Raw genomic sequence first — 12,434 nt, 5'->3', positions numbered from 1 at the left:
CAATCCATGATGAGTATGTTCTGTTGAATAACCTATTATAGCCTGGTTCCAGCATAATGCTAAGCCAGATTTATAAGCCACAGTGATTTACATTAAACTAAACCAGAGAAGCCACATTTTGACTGAGCAAGAGGCTGGTGACTTTTTCATAGCTATATTTCTTAAAAGAGAGGACATGAAATGTGTTCAGCTGGCTTTGAGTCTATGGCACTTCTGTGGCCCCACCAGCATTGGGATGTCCACCTTATGGCCCTAGACCCACAAGCACTCCATAAGTCCCTTTTTTGCAGGCCCTGGGGTACCTTCTGACCATGGCTGCTGAAGCATAGTGGTGTAGTTCTGTCCCCCTATAAGGAGAGAACCCATGAAAACCATTTGCTTGATGCACTTGTTTTTTTTTTTTTTAATGAAAACTTCAAAAGTCCTCTCTAAATCCCACAGGAAAAAAAATCCTTATTCCCACTATGTGCATAATCTCCCAACATATTTGTCTCCTTCCAAATCTGGTGGTTTTCAGATTTGTCCACCCTTGCTGTAGCGTCTTTTCCTGGCCCTCCTGATCAGAGAAATTAACTCAAGATGTTCAAAGCAAGAGCTGATCTTTAGGTTGCCTCATGGAAAAAATGATAAGGAGAAAGTGCTTAGCTGGGAATCAGGCAAGATTTACCAACAACTTCTCTGTCCACTCACCAAAATGAAGGAAAAAGGTACAAGGGACCACAATGAAATTGGTCAAGTACAGTAATTGGGTGGAGTCACTGCACGTTACTGCTTATGTCATTAAAAACAAGGAGAGCCAGTGTTTTGTTGTACTACTGAACACCCCAAAGGCGAAATAGTCTAGTTTTCAACAAGAGCCTGGGAAATACAGTGGTACCTCGAGTTACGAATTTAATCCGTTCCGTGACTCTGGTTGCAACTCAAATTGGTCGCAACACGAGGCAAATTTTCCCATAAGGTTCAATGTAATTACCGTTAATCCGTTCTGGCGTGGAGGACAGGGAGGCGGCTATTGCTTGGAGGGAGAGTCAGGCGCGGAAAAATGGCCGCGGACCATGTGTCAGGGGCAGAAAAATGGCCGCGGACCACGTGTTGGGCGGAAAAATGGCCGCAGACCACGTGTCAGGGGTGGAAAAATGACCGCGGACCACGTGTCAGGGGTGGAAAATGGCCGCGGACCACGTGTCAGGGGCGGAAAATGGCTGCGGACCACGTGTCAGGGGCGGAAAATGGCCCTGGACCACGTGTCATGGGAGGGAAAATGGCCACGGATCTGGTTCGTAACTCGAGGTGGTTTGCAACACGAGGTAAATTTCTGGGGCCAGAGCTGGTCATAACATGAAAAATTCATAAGCAGAGGCGTTCGTAACTTGAGGTACCACTGTATTTATGTTTTATCTCCTAGGGTTTTTCCCCCCGACAGATTTTCATATACCTTTCTGAATGTTGGGTTTAAATGCTTTAATGGGGTTGGGAACATTTGTCTTCAAATATTTTATTAGAGGCTGTCATGGAAATGTGTGGTATATAAGTGTGTTCAGTTGCATTCTGGAAAAAAAAATGTTAGTATGTAAATGTGCTAAATCCTCTGGGTCAGCCCTACTATTAGGCAAACTGACACAGCACCTTCAGGTAGTAGATTCAGGTAGCAGATCCTGGAAAGTGGTAAGAAATTGTTGGAAAAGACAAGTACGCTCTGTATTCCTTGAGCTAGGACACTGTCTTCAGAATGGAGGAGACGTATTTTTTCATCCATACTAGAAAAAGATTTGCTGCTGTTACTTCAAAGAAAGGGTTTGTATATGGAATGGAGCGGAGCGCCATCTTGTTCTTTGTTTCAGGCAACCAAATATCTTGGTCCAGCTCTGTAAATATATTTATGAGATCATACCTGTGGTCAGATGGGAAAAAGAGGAGGTAAAAGAGTCTCTTAAGTTCTCATGAACTGCTGAATAAAGGTTACTGATATCTCATAGAGTAGAAAAGGGATGTATCTGGTCTACCATTTTGAGGCACAGGCTTCTGGACATAAAACACAAGACCGTTGCTGGGTTCATCCATTCCAGTAAGGCATGGTTTGTTAAATCATGGATTGTTGAATATACAACAGGACCAAGGCTTAATTTTTCCTTTACAAGACTGTAAAATTGAAGCAGTCATCTGGATGTCTCTCAAGTGTATCTTTTTACGATCCTTGACTCAAAGATGTTATGCTTTCTAATGGGACTGACTGTCAGTGGCAACTCGGTCAGACTGTGCTCTTTCCCCCATTATGCGTGCCATGGAATAATGGTGTCAAGTCATAGGAACGCAGGTTCGGGTTGAATTTAGGAAAAGTATCCTGATAGTAAGTGTGGTTTTGAAAAGGTCACCAAATATCTAGGAAGGTGGTGAGTTTTTCTTTACTCACTGTGTTGAGGCAGAGGCTAGAAGGCTACCTACTAAAGGTATTTTAATTTGGGTTGGGCAGGGGGTTGAACAATAGCTAAATAGTCCATTCCAAGGCTATCAGTCTGTGGCTTGCTAATAATTCTACTCCTAGCCTTTTCAATGACTGGAAAAATAAACTTACTCTCTCCTATTCTAGCTATGGAATGTATGAATAGAAAGGTCTCTGGAAATGCAAGAAAATCACAGCAGGAAATAGCGATAGCTGGACTTGGGTCTCCTTGAATGCCTGAAGCGGAAGTAGAAATATTTTCTACTCTGCTCTTCCAACCTAGTGGCGAAAGATGGCTGAGTAGTTATGTCAATTCATGTCTGATGCATCTGGAGGACACCAGATTGAAGAAACTGGGTATACCCCATGTTGACATTTCATTAAAGTGCTAATGCAGTTAATGAATACATTTTTTAAAAAAAGTATCTGATCTCCACAGGAATCCTGGTAAGTACGAAGCTTGTGAGCTACAGATTTTTTTTTAATGCACAAGCAAGAGTAGACTCAGCCTGGCGTTATTTTAGATGACAGAAAGTTAATTGTCTTATTGAATTCCACAAGATGAACCACTAAAATATAATTGTACCAAGAGGCTCAACAGCCTTCTAGGCAGGATGTGGTGACACTAAGTGGATTATTCATTTGTCCTTGGCAAAATCTGCAAACAAGCCTTGAGCTGTCCATTGTAAGAGATAATACAAATCTGGCTGTTTGTTTTCTATCCAGGAGGTCATCATTTCAGTTTTCTTGAATCAGAAATGATTGGTAAGACATCTCTGTGTTCCAGCAAGCATGACATGAGGATCAGCTTTTTCTATCATCTAGATGCTGCTCTGGGGCCATAAGAGTGCAGCTTTAGAATTTGTGACAATTCCCATTGATCCATATGGTTTAATAGTATTTTTTTCTCCAGCTTCCAGTCTAATTCTGAGGTCGAAAGCGGATAATCTGAAAAAGAGATAAGGAAGGCTTTTATTTCATTGGTTTCTGCTATAGTTCTTTGTCAGGGCTACCCCACCAGTTGGCTGGGTGAGCCAACTTGCTGCTTAATAGTAGCAAATGTGGGCCATCCTTACTCATGTTTTGGGTATATCCCTTCTGTTCTATGCAATAAGCAGCTGCAAGGCATAAAATCACATTGATTATTAAATGTTCAGGGTCGGTAGTCAGGCGCCTGGAATGTTCAAACTTCTGAATGGCCTTAAGTCACTGCGGCCCACACCATCCTTATAGGATTGGGGAACAGTGTGACGGACACATGAGAGCTTCAGGCCCAATCTGTAATGTAACCTGGCCCAGGTTTTCCCCTTCCTTGGTCACCCCTTCCTAAGAAGACTAGGAATTGTCAGGCTCGTGGACAGCTTTCTAGGCTGTCCTGCTGTGTATTGCTGTGAAAGTCTCCATGCTGGCTGTGCCAAGTGCCTTTGGGATCACATGGCACCTATTTATAGACCACCCAAACTGCCCTCTTTCCCTCTGCCAGCAAGCTGCAAATGCGAAGGTCACTTAACAGGCTGCAGCCCCCCAAGGCTGCCCTTGTGTTCTCCATGGAGGACGGAGAAAACTCCTAAGGACACCGATCGCAGGTTAGTCTTCACTTCGTTCTTCTCTAACCCTGTTGCTCCTTGCCATAAATGCAGAGCGGAGGAGTGCTCCTTCAGTAATTTCCCCAGGAGTCCTTTGTTTTTGCACTGTTCCAGCAGACAACTGTGGAAAGCAAAGGCCATAATAATAATCAGAGTGTTCAGAATGGTGCCTCTTTATAGAAAGCTAAGGGTGCGCTTAAAAAACTCTTCAAGGGGAAACAAGGAAAGACAGATTCTTCTGTCCTCAGAGGAGATGAGACTCAACCGGTTGAGTTGAATTGGAGTCTGGGGTCTACTTTGAGTACTTAGCCAGGGCTCCCCCACTCTTTGAAAATATCCTGTTTGGCCTGGCATGCCCCAGAGTCGGATCATCTCATAGTCTGGGTGACTTTATGTGGGCATTCTGCATTAAATTCCATACAAATTTGGCACAAGGAGACACAGAATTCAGGAATCTTCTGAGATTTCATCTTTATTTAAAAAACAAAGACAAGTTGCTAGTCCTCTGCAAAGGTTTGCTTGGATTTGCAATGTTTTCTTAAGTTTCAGAATCCAGAAGCAGGCCAAGTAGGATTTCCAGAGGACGATGTCTGTGTAAATGTACACGGAAAGAAAAAAGAAATACTCTTTTTTGGTTCTTTGCCCCTCCCCATTACTGGCCAAAGCAAACTGAGGTTACAGTTTGCATTTTTTCACCACTGGTGTTTTCTAGATGACCTGGATTTCCACCCTTGTAATTCCTGGCCAGCATGGAGTTCAGCTCTAGCACATCTAGAGGGGACCAGGTTCAAGAATATTGCTATATATGCTTTAATGAGTCTTACTTACATTTAATTAAATTACAAAGGATCTTAATTTATGTAATTTATTCAGGCTGCAGGATACAACCAAGTTTTTTAGGCTTTTTGACAGTGTTATTTTGTATTTTGGGGGGAATTAAAAGGCATGTGTGTCTCTTTTACATTGCTGTGTCTCTTTTAAGTCTCTGTGAAATGCAAAGTAATTTTGCCAAAGTTTGTACACTGCCTGATTCTTCAGGCACTTGTTTATAAACTATCTGGACTCAGAATACACAGAAGAATGGACTTAGGTTTTTTAAAAAAGTAAAAACAAAGTGAATTGCAACATACTTTAGACTACAAATAAGTCATCTAATTATAAAACAGTATTCAGTACTGTTTAACCAATCATTAAAGTAACGAAACAACGGTGCGCTAGCAGAAGCAGATAAACCCTCTGTTAAAACTAGAACGTACACATGAAGAATGGGATAAAGGGTTTTTTGAAGAATTTTGGAAGTCCCAATGCATTTGAGGGCCTCTGAATGGGAAAGTATATTTCCACAATGTACTGGATCTCAGAAAGCAATTAATAGGTAAATGTGTTTTAGGCACTCTATATCTCATGGCCAGCAGTCCATTGAGAGGCCTTAGATCAGGAGGGCCGAACTTCACTCTCCATCCACAGACGCTACACTCCGTCCAACAGCATCAGCCCCATCACTGGATAGAGAGAGAGAGAGACAACCAATACTGGCAGCAGATGTCGAGGGGGCAGGAATAACAACTTTCCCACTCTTCCTGCTGACCCCCAGTCATTGTTCTGTCCTGGAAGAATGTGAGATGTATGTGATATCAAGGCTGTCCTGGGTGTCCTCAACTGGTCTGTTAGAGACTCCTGTGAAGGACTTGTCCAGACACTTTTGATGAAATGGAGTAGGGAACCTGTGATATTCCAGAAGTTGCTGAATCATTCAAAACATCCCTCACTATTGGCCGTGCTGATGGAAGTTGCTGGAAGTTTTTTAGCCAGGGTTGTTATAGAGGTGGTTGGGTCGGGTGCTTGGGAACTGGATGATAAATTCTTCCCCTGAGGATGAGACAAGGTCCCAGAATGTTCACCATCTCCAGCAGCAGATCTGGTCACTTGCCTCCATGTTCTTTTTGTCTGTGCCTTGACCAGGTGGCCCCTGTACACACGTGGCCCCTATTGGCACACGCGCTGCTGCAGCTTGGAGATGAGGCTGGTGTGGCTCCATTCTAGCCAAGAAGGAGAATTCAGTGGGCTGGCCAAGCTAGAGGAGGAGGAAGAGATGCCATTACCACCCCTGAGCCAAGCCAATGCCAGCTGTTGGGGTCAAATTGGGAAGGCAGGAAGGGGGCTGTAGAGGACTGACAGGTGGGGACTGGGCTGTGAGTATAGTGTGGCATGGTTAGGAAGTGGGATAGGTCTAGGGAAGAACCTGTGTCCTGAAGTTGACTCCCCTCCCCCCCAAAAAATGGAGATGGGGAGTTTGTAGTGCCAGCTTCCCTGACCCCTTTCTTCAATAGGCTCTCTTCTTGCAATAACAAAAGGAGAAAGAGGTGATTTCTCCAAGAATCACCCCTAATTGCCTCTCCAAAATGCCAGGTACAGCTTGTTTCATGGAGATTCCACTTGCTTTCCAATCCTGCAGTTCTAGTCAAGATTTTTCCCTTCTACACCCAGCTATTTGGCACAGCCCAGGACAAAACTCTGTCCCAAAGCAGTTGGAAAACAGGCAAAGGTGAAATCTGTCCCATTGGTCCCTCACACAACTCTACCCTTCAACCTAATTTTAAGAAGAAAAAGGTAGGGGGTAGAGAACTGGATCCTTCCTAATTTAGGTAATTCCCCTGAATTAGGCAATTAGATGTTGATAAACTCAAGACTGTGATCTAAATTAAGAATGAACCAGTTCTTAACCTTCAGTTCTGTATGAGGAATAGAGGGAGCAGGATTATCTTGTCTTCTGCTTCAGGTGAAAAAAATGTCTCAGACTGGCCCTGCCAACCCAATTAATTCGTCCTAATTAGCTGATTAAGCCAAAGCAAATGTACTTTATTACTCAACCTTTATCCACCAATGGGATCAATGCATGAGTCCTGCCATTTATAAATTAATTTGACGTTCAGACAAGCGACAAGAGGCACGCTGCTTCACACTGGGCATCACAACAATTTATTTCCAGTTTGACCTGTAATGAAGCAAATTCCTCTAAAATTTATGTAGGCTTATCATTATTAGTTAGTTAGATGTGGCGTCTTGCCCAGCCTGACCGTTCTTCAAAGTTGGATGACATCTCCCAATTACACCTACTTCTAGAATCAGGGCATTTGTCTTTCTTCTTGACAGAGCTAAGACACACTGAGAAGCAGCATGGAGATTCTTGCTTCGATACAAGCTGAAAAGGGCCCTTGTAGACGCAGCAATGTGTATTTGATGAATGTGTAGCAATATACTGTAGAGGGAGACTAGTGTGCTTCTGTGACATAAGTATATTACCATGTGGGATTTTTTTTTTTAAAGCTGGGATCTTTTGCCAGCTCTGTCTGAATTTCTATTAGGAATAATGTCTGTTCATGGAAACTTTGTGATTTATTACTCATGCATCAACTTGAGAGTTCAGACATTTATCCAAGCGTGTGGGATGAGGGAGACAGAAGCACAACAGTTTTGTTTGGGACAAACAAATAATTCCTTTTGGATACTATAGTTTTATGTGGTAAGACTTTCCACATTTTGATAGCCTGATGAAAATTAAATAACTATGCAGAATTTTTCAAATTAAAAATCCCAGGGTCATTCAACTATAAGCCACATACTTCAATTTGTTTGAAATTTTATATATGTATATGTGTGTGTATTTACATTGCGTCTAATGCTTAATGGAGTCCATAAAACTCATCAGCTTCTTGCCTACACTAGCCACTTTTCTGGAAAATTTGCTCAAGGATATTTCTGGATATCTTTTCGAAGCAAATTTGAAAAACTGCCTTGGAGGCCCTACAAATGTCTGGATTTAAACAACATGCTTAGCCACAAATCATAGTTTACAAACCACTACTGCTTGGTTCCCACAACATGGTAAAATGAAAATTAACCATATAATAGATTAGCCTAGAGGCAGGCAAACTTATTGTGGTAGGGGAGGACACGTTGAAAGCTGTATTTTTAGTTTGCAGGGGGCATGTCAATGACATGGTGATATCAACCAAGGGGCAGTGCTGCAGTGTTAGAAAATCAGTGTATCTGTGTTAAACATAACACAGGTTTAACACCTTTTGTTAGAATAAATGCAAAAGTTTGGTAACATGATCCTGGTGGTTTCTGGTTTGCCCTCTCTGAACTCTGTCCTAATAAAACTTCTCTGCTTATAGGACATCTGGACCAACTTCAAGGTCAGAGTGCTTTCTTGCTGGACCTGGGGAGATGGCTAGCTTTGTCCGAAATCGAAGCAACTGTTTGTTGCCCTTCTTCTTCTCTCTCAATGTCAGGACATTTCAGCCATCAACTGGACAGCGCTCTTTTAAAACGTTCCCTCCTTTGTGGAGTGACCAGACAACAAAAGGTAAAATTAAAGATTGATTGATTGATTGATTGAAAATACTTTTTGAGGTCAGTTAGTGAAAAGCAATGAACCCTTTCTCCCATCCAGCTTCCATCTATATCATTTTTATGCTAGGAAAAACTTCTCATGATCACAGCAGTGGATCAATGGAATCATTTACCTGTGTTGTGAACTTCCCTTTGCTGGATATGTCCAAGTGGAAGCTGGCTAGTTGTTCAAATCATATCATGGCCCTTGACCAGTCCAAAATAAGAAGGTAACACAGCAAACAAAACCCTGGCACAAAAATGTGTTGGTTCAAGCAGAGGGTCAGAATAATTGGTCAGTAATCTGAATGCTGAGGAGTACTTTGTTGGACTTAATAGGCTGCATCACCAAATTTGGCCATATTAAGCGGGACCTACATCTGTATCTATCCAAGGAAGGATAATATATGTCAGATCTACCTGGTTTATTAGTCAGAAATGGAGTGATAGGAATGAGTGGTGCAAATATCTCAGTAAAATGAGTAAATCAATACAGTAGAAAGTTCTCAATCTCCTTCCCATGGCAGGTCTGTTTTTCCATAGGAATATTATAAAAATGTATCTGCGTCTAAGATTGGTGATAGATGATTAAGGCAAGCCAGTGAAGGGGTTTCAAGGTGGGAAAAATCCTCCATAGTGAATGATATGTGGTAACTTAATCAGTTCCTGATTTGATGCTTACAAATCAGGAATTCTTTTAATGATCTATCTGGCTTTTTCAAAGATTGCGGATTATTTATTTACACGGCTTATAACCAGTGCCAATCAAAAGCCAACTCTGATGGACATGCAATTCCCCATCTTCATAAATTCAGATTATAGATTGAATTAAACATATAATAACCATGGGCCAAATCAGTAGGAAAAAACGGTATATAAAAATGTCACAAAATACCACATGTATAATAATAAGGATAAGGAGGCATTAAACAAAAATTCAGCTGAGGCCAGTTTGGGTCCTACATTTCTATGCTAATTAGACTGAAAATGGTCAATCTAAGCAAGAGGTGCTAAACCCACTTGAGAAGAAATTTAATTGAAGTCATTCAATCCATAAAAACTGGGCTTTGGCTTTAATCTTAATCAAGCCCACCTTCCAATGATGGTGTTGCTTTAGGCCAGGGTTTCTCAATGTTGGCAGCTTGAAGATGTGTGGACTTCAACTCCCAGAATAGATGGAGCAGCCCTACCTGGTTCAAAGTCTCACTCTGTCCTAGAAGTCATTGAATGATAGCTTCAGTGTCTTTATGGGGTTACTGCGAAGTTCAAATGGTGGTGACCAGATACACCACTCTGTGGAGCTAATGCATTGGATGGTGCCATGTTAAATTTCAAAATGTCCAGAATAATGGTGCATTTGTGGAATTGTAAGTTACTGTAGTACTGTATGTCACTATTAGCTGGTAGGGCCTCTAAAGAGGGGGCACTAATATAGGGGGAAGAATAAAAAGAATCTTGTATTGAAATTTTAAATATAAAATATTTAAGCATTATTAGGAACAGCCATGGCTCCTTTTAGGAATTGTGGGAGTTGTCTTAAATTATGAGCAAGATACTAGCTGTCAGCGTTACTAGGTAGACCAGACAGGAAACACAATCAGATGAGCTAATTCTACTTTATTATAAAGCTACATTAACAGAATCTTGCAAGTCTGAAAGGACAATTCTCCCACTGTCCCCTTTATAGCCTGAGAAACTGGGGAGGGTCTCTTCTGAGCCTCTTGCCCTGCCCACTATGCAGCTGCCGGCTATGCTCCCTCTTATCTGACTGTTCCCTAGGCAGCATCTCTTGGCCCAGCCTTTCAGGGTCTTTCTCACATATCATTACACTAGCCTGGGGAAGGCTGGTCTAAGACACTTAATATCCTTATTATATTTACTAGATTGCTAGTTGGATCATTTTCAGCAGGAATGATAGGCTTTTGTTAATTGTTTTTTAACCTATACAGGCTGCCTCCACCCTGGCATTTCTAGATCTTGTGGTTTGGCTTTATCTGCTTCTGCTAGCGCACTGTTATTTCATTACTTTAATGATTATCTTCTGATTTGCTTCTTGATTCTAACACTGGGCTTGTCTTCTGAAGTGCCTTTGGAACCACCTTTGGCTCGTTTTGAGCTTTCCACAGATGGATGACTGCACCATAAACCAGGCATGCATACAGCACCCTAAATCCCCGCTTAGTCTTTCAATTTCCAAAGGGTTAACAAACTAATGTAACAAATTCCTGTAGCCCCACAACACCTGAACACTAAATGATTTAATGAAACCAAAAGCCTGATGTTGCATGAACAATTCTAAACAACAGCAACGCTTCAAGTGCAGAACTGGATAGATTTTGGCTTGCCTTTTGGGCAATATAAAGCAATTCATGCACAGAATAAAATTTACTAGTAAAGCCAACCGACTTGATAGACATCATTATTATATCATTACTATTATCTACAAAAGGCAAATATACTTTTTTCAACCACACTGTGGTAAACTCTGGAGTATGGATGCAGGCCCACGCTAAGTTTAGTGTCAAATGATATGCCACTCTCCTTTTATTATTCTTTTCTCATTTCCTTTTTAATGGAAAGCAATCATGGGAAAGCTGTAGTTGAGAGTTGGAAAAGTGATGGGTCGATTAAAGGCGGCTTCATCCTTTCCCTTTCAGAAGCTCTTCTGTTCGAAATTGCATGTCCTATATGTTTTTCTCCAAACAGAGAAAAGAGACAAGAAGTTTCCATTGTCATTCTCCTCATGGGTGGGAATGAAGTTTGGGGAAAGGAAAGTTGAGTAGACAGACAGGAATACAGGAAAGGATTAAGTACCCAGTCCCCAACCGTTCTACCTCCGTTGGATTACTACCATAGAAGTTGCTTTCCATTAAAAAGAAAAAAGAAATCTGCAGAAAAGCATGTGTCTGAGCTTCACTTGTAATTTGAACCTTAGGCTATTGTTTGGATTTCAGTTCTTGTTACTGTTGTGCAAGACCAGCCATAAGGAAACAATGGCATATTAAATATTGTTTACTCTTGCAAGAACAGTAGTTTAGATTTATTTTAGCATGTTCCAGAAAATGATTGCTCAATGAGATAAAATAAGCAAAGCAAAAGTCAACTTAAAACAGAGTTTAATTGCTAAAAAGCGTAGTTTGGAAATAGGCACTGGTGGATTTGCAGTTGAGAAATATTGGACAGTGTAATGTATAAACGAACTCATTTTGGATATGCAAAGGAGATTATCGCAAATGTCACAGTGACTCTGTAATTGTACAGAAAAGGGGGAAAGTTATAATTTACAGTAATTAGCACTCAGCAGAAAGGTGCAGAGAAAGTCAAGAAAATGACATTTTGTAAATTAAATCTGCCATAGCTGGATTTATAGAATCGTAGAGTTGAAAGGGAATCTTGAAAGCATTCAGTCCAACAGCTGTTAAGTGCAGGAATCCAAATTAAGTTCTGCTAACCGACTGCTACCTGCTGGAATGAATCTTCTGGCTGTTGCCGTCTTTCTTAATTATCTCACTAAAGAAATTAATTAAATTAAAAGAAGCATTAGCTGCATGCAGCAAATGTCAGCTTCAATTTGATGAGAAAAACTGCATCTGAAATTTCTTTCAAAGGATACAACATTTGTGGTGAAATGCTCATCAGGGTGTTTATTATTATGGTGGTCTTGCATTGACTTAGTGATAAAGTGATCAAAGTGTGTGTGATGGTGTGAAACTTCTGTCTTATACAGTCTTCAGCATCTTCTCATACATCTATCACATTCCAAGGAAAAATACAGTGAAGGACCACCAGTCTGAGCATGCTGGCTGGGGAATTCTGGGAGTCGAAGTCCATACATCTTCAAATTGCTGAGGTTGAGAAACACTGGTATAGACTGCATGGGGGAATTTTAGTTTTGGCTAGTTTGCCAGTCAGTGTTGAATTCACAAACGGAATTGTCAAAATGTAGCTTGCTTGTTTTTTATTCATATGTTGTGCATACTGAACCAATGGTGGTTTATTCAGTGAAATATGAT

The 12,434-nt window shown here is 41.2% G+C and overlaps 1 protein-coding gene across 1 annotated transcript in view; it reads left to right on the top strand.

Annotated features, from left to right (window-relative positions):
- The first annotated feature begins 3,871 nt into the window (after window positions 1–3,871).
- The window catches only part of LOC103052898 (NAD(P) transhydrogenase, mitochondrial-like), a 52,134-nt gene continuing 43,571 nt past the window's right edge, over window positions 3,872–12,434 (top strand). Inside the window, exons 1-2 of the mRNA XM_007424284.4 lie at window positions 3,872–4,026; window positions 8,205–8,395. Of these exons, the coding sequence (XP_007424346.2) occupies window positions 3,875–4,026; window positions 8,205–8,395 (343 nt within the window). The 5' untranslated portion in view covers window positions 3,872–3,874. The remainder of the gene's footprint in view (window positions 4,027–8,204; window positions 8,396–12,434) is intronic.

This window comes from Python bivittatus, unplaced genomic scaffold (genome assembly GCF_059951505.1).
Source record: "Python bivittatus isolate LINGU-HERP-01145 unplaced genomic scaffold, Pbiv_v1 ctg000530_np1212, whole genome shotgun sequence".
Taxonomy (NCBI): domain Eukaryota; kingdom Metazoa; phylum Chordata; class Lepidosauria; order Squamata; family Pythonidae; genus Python; species Python bivittatus.
Note: the sequence above shows the minus strand (reverse complement) of the source record. Positions and strands in the feature narration are given on the sequence as shown.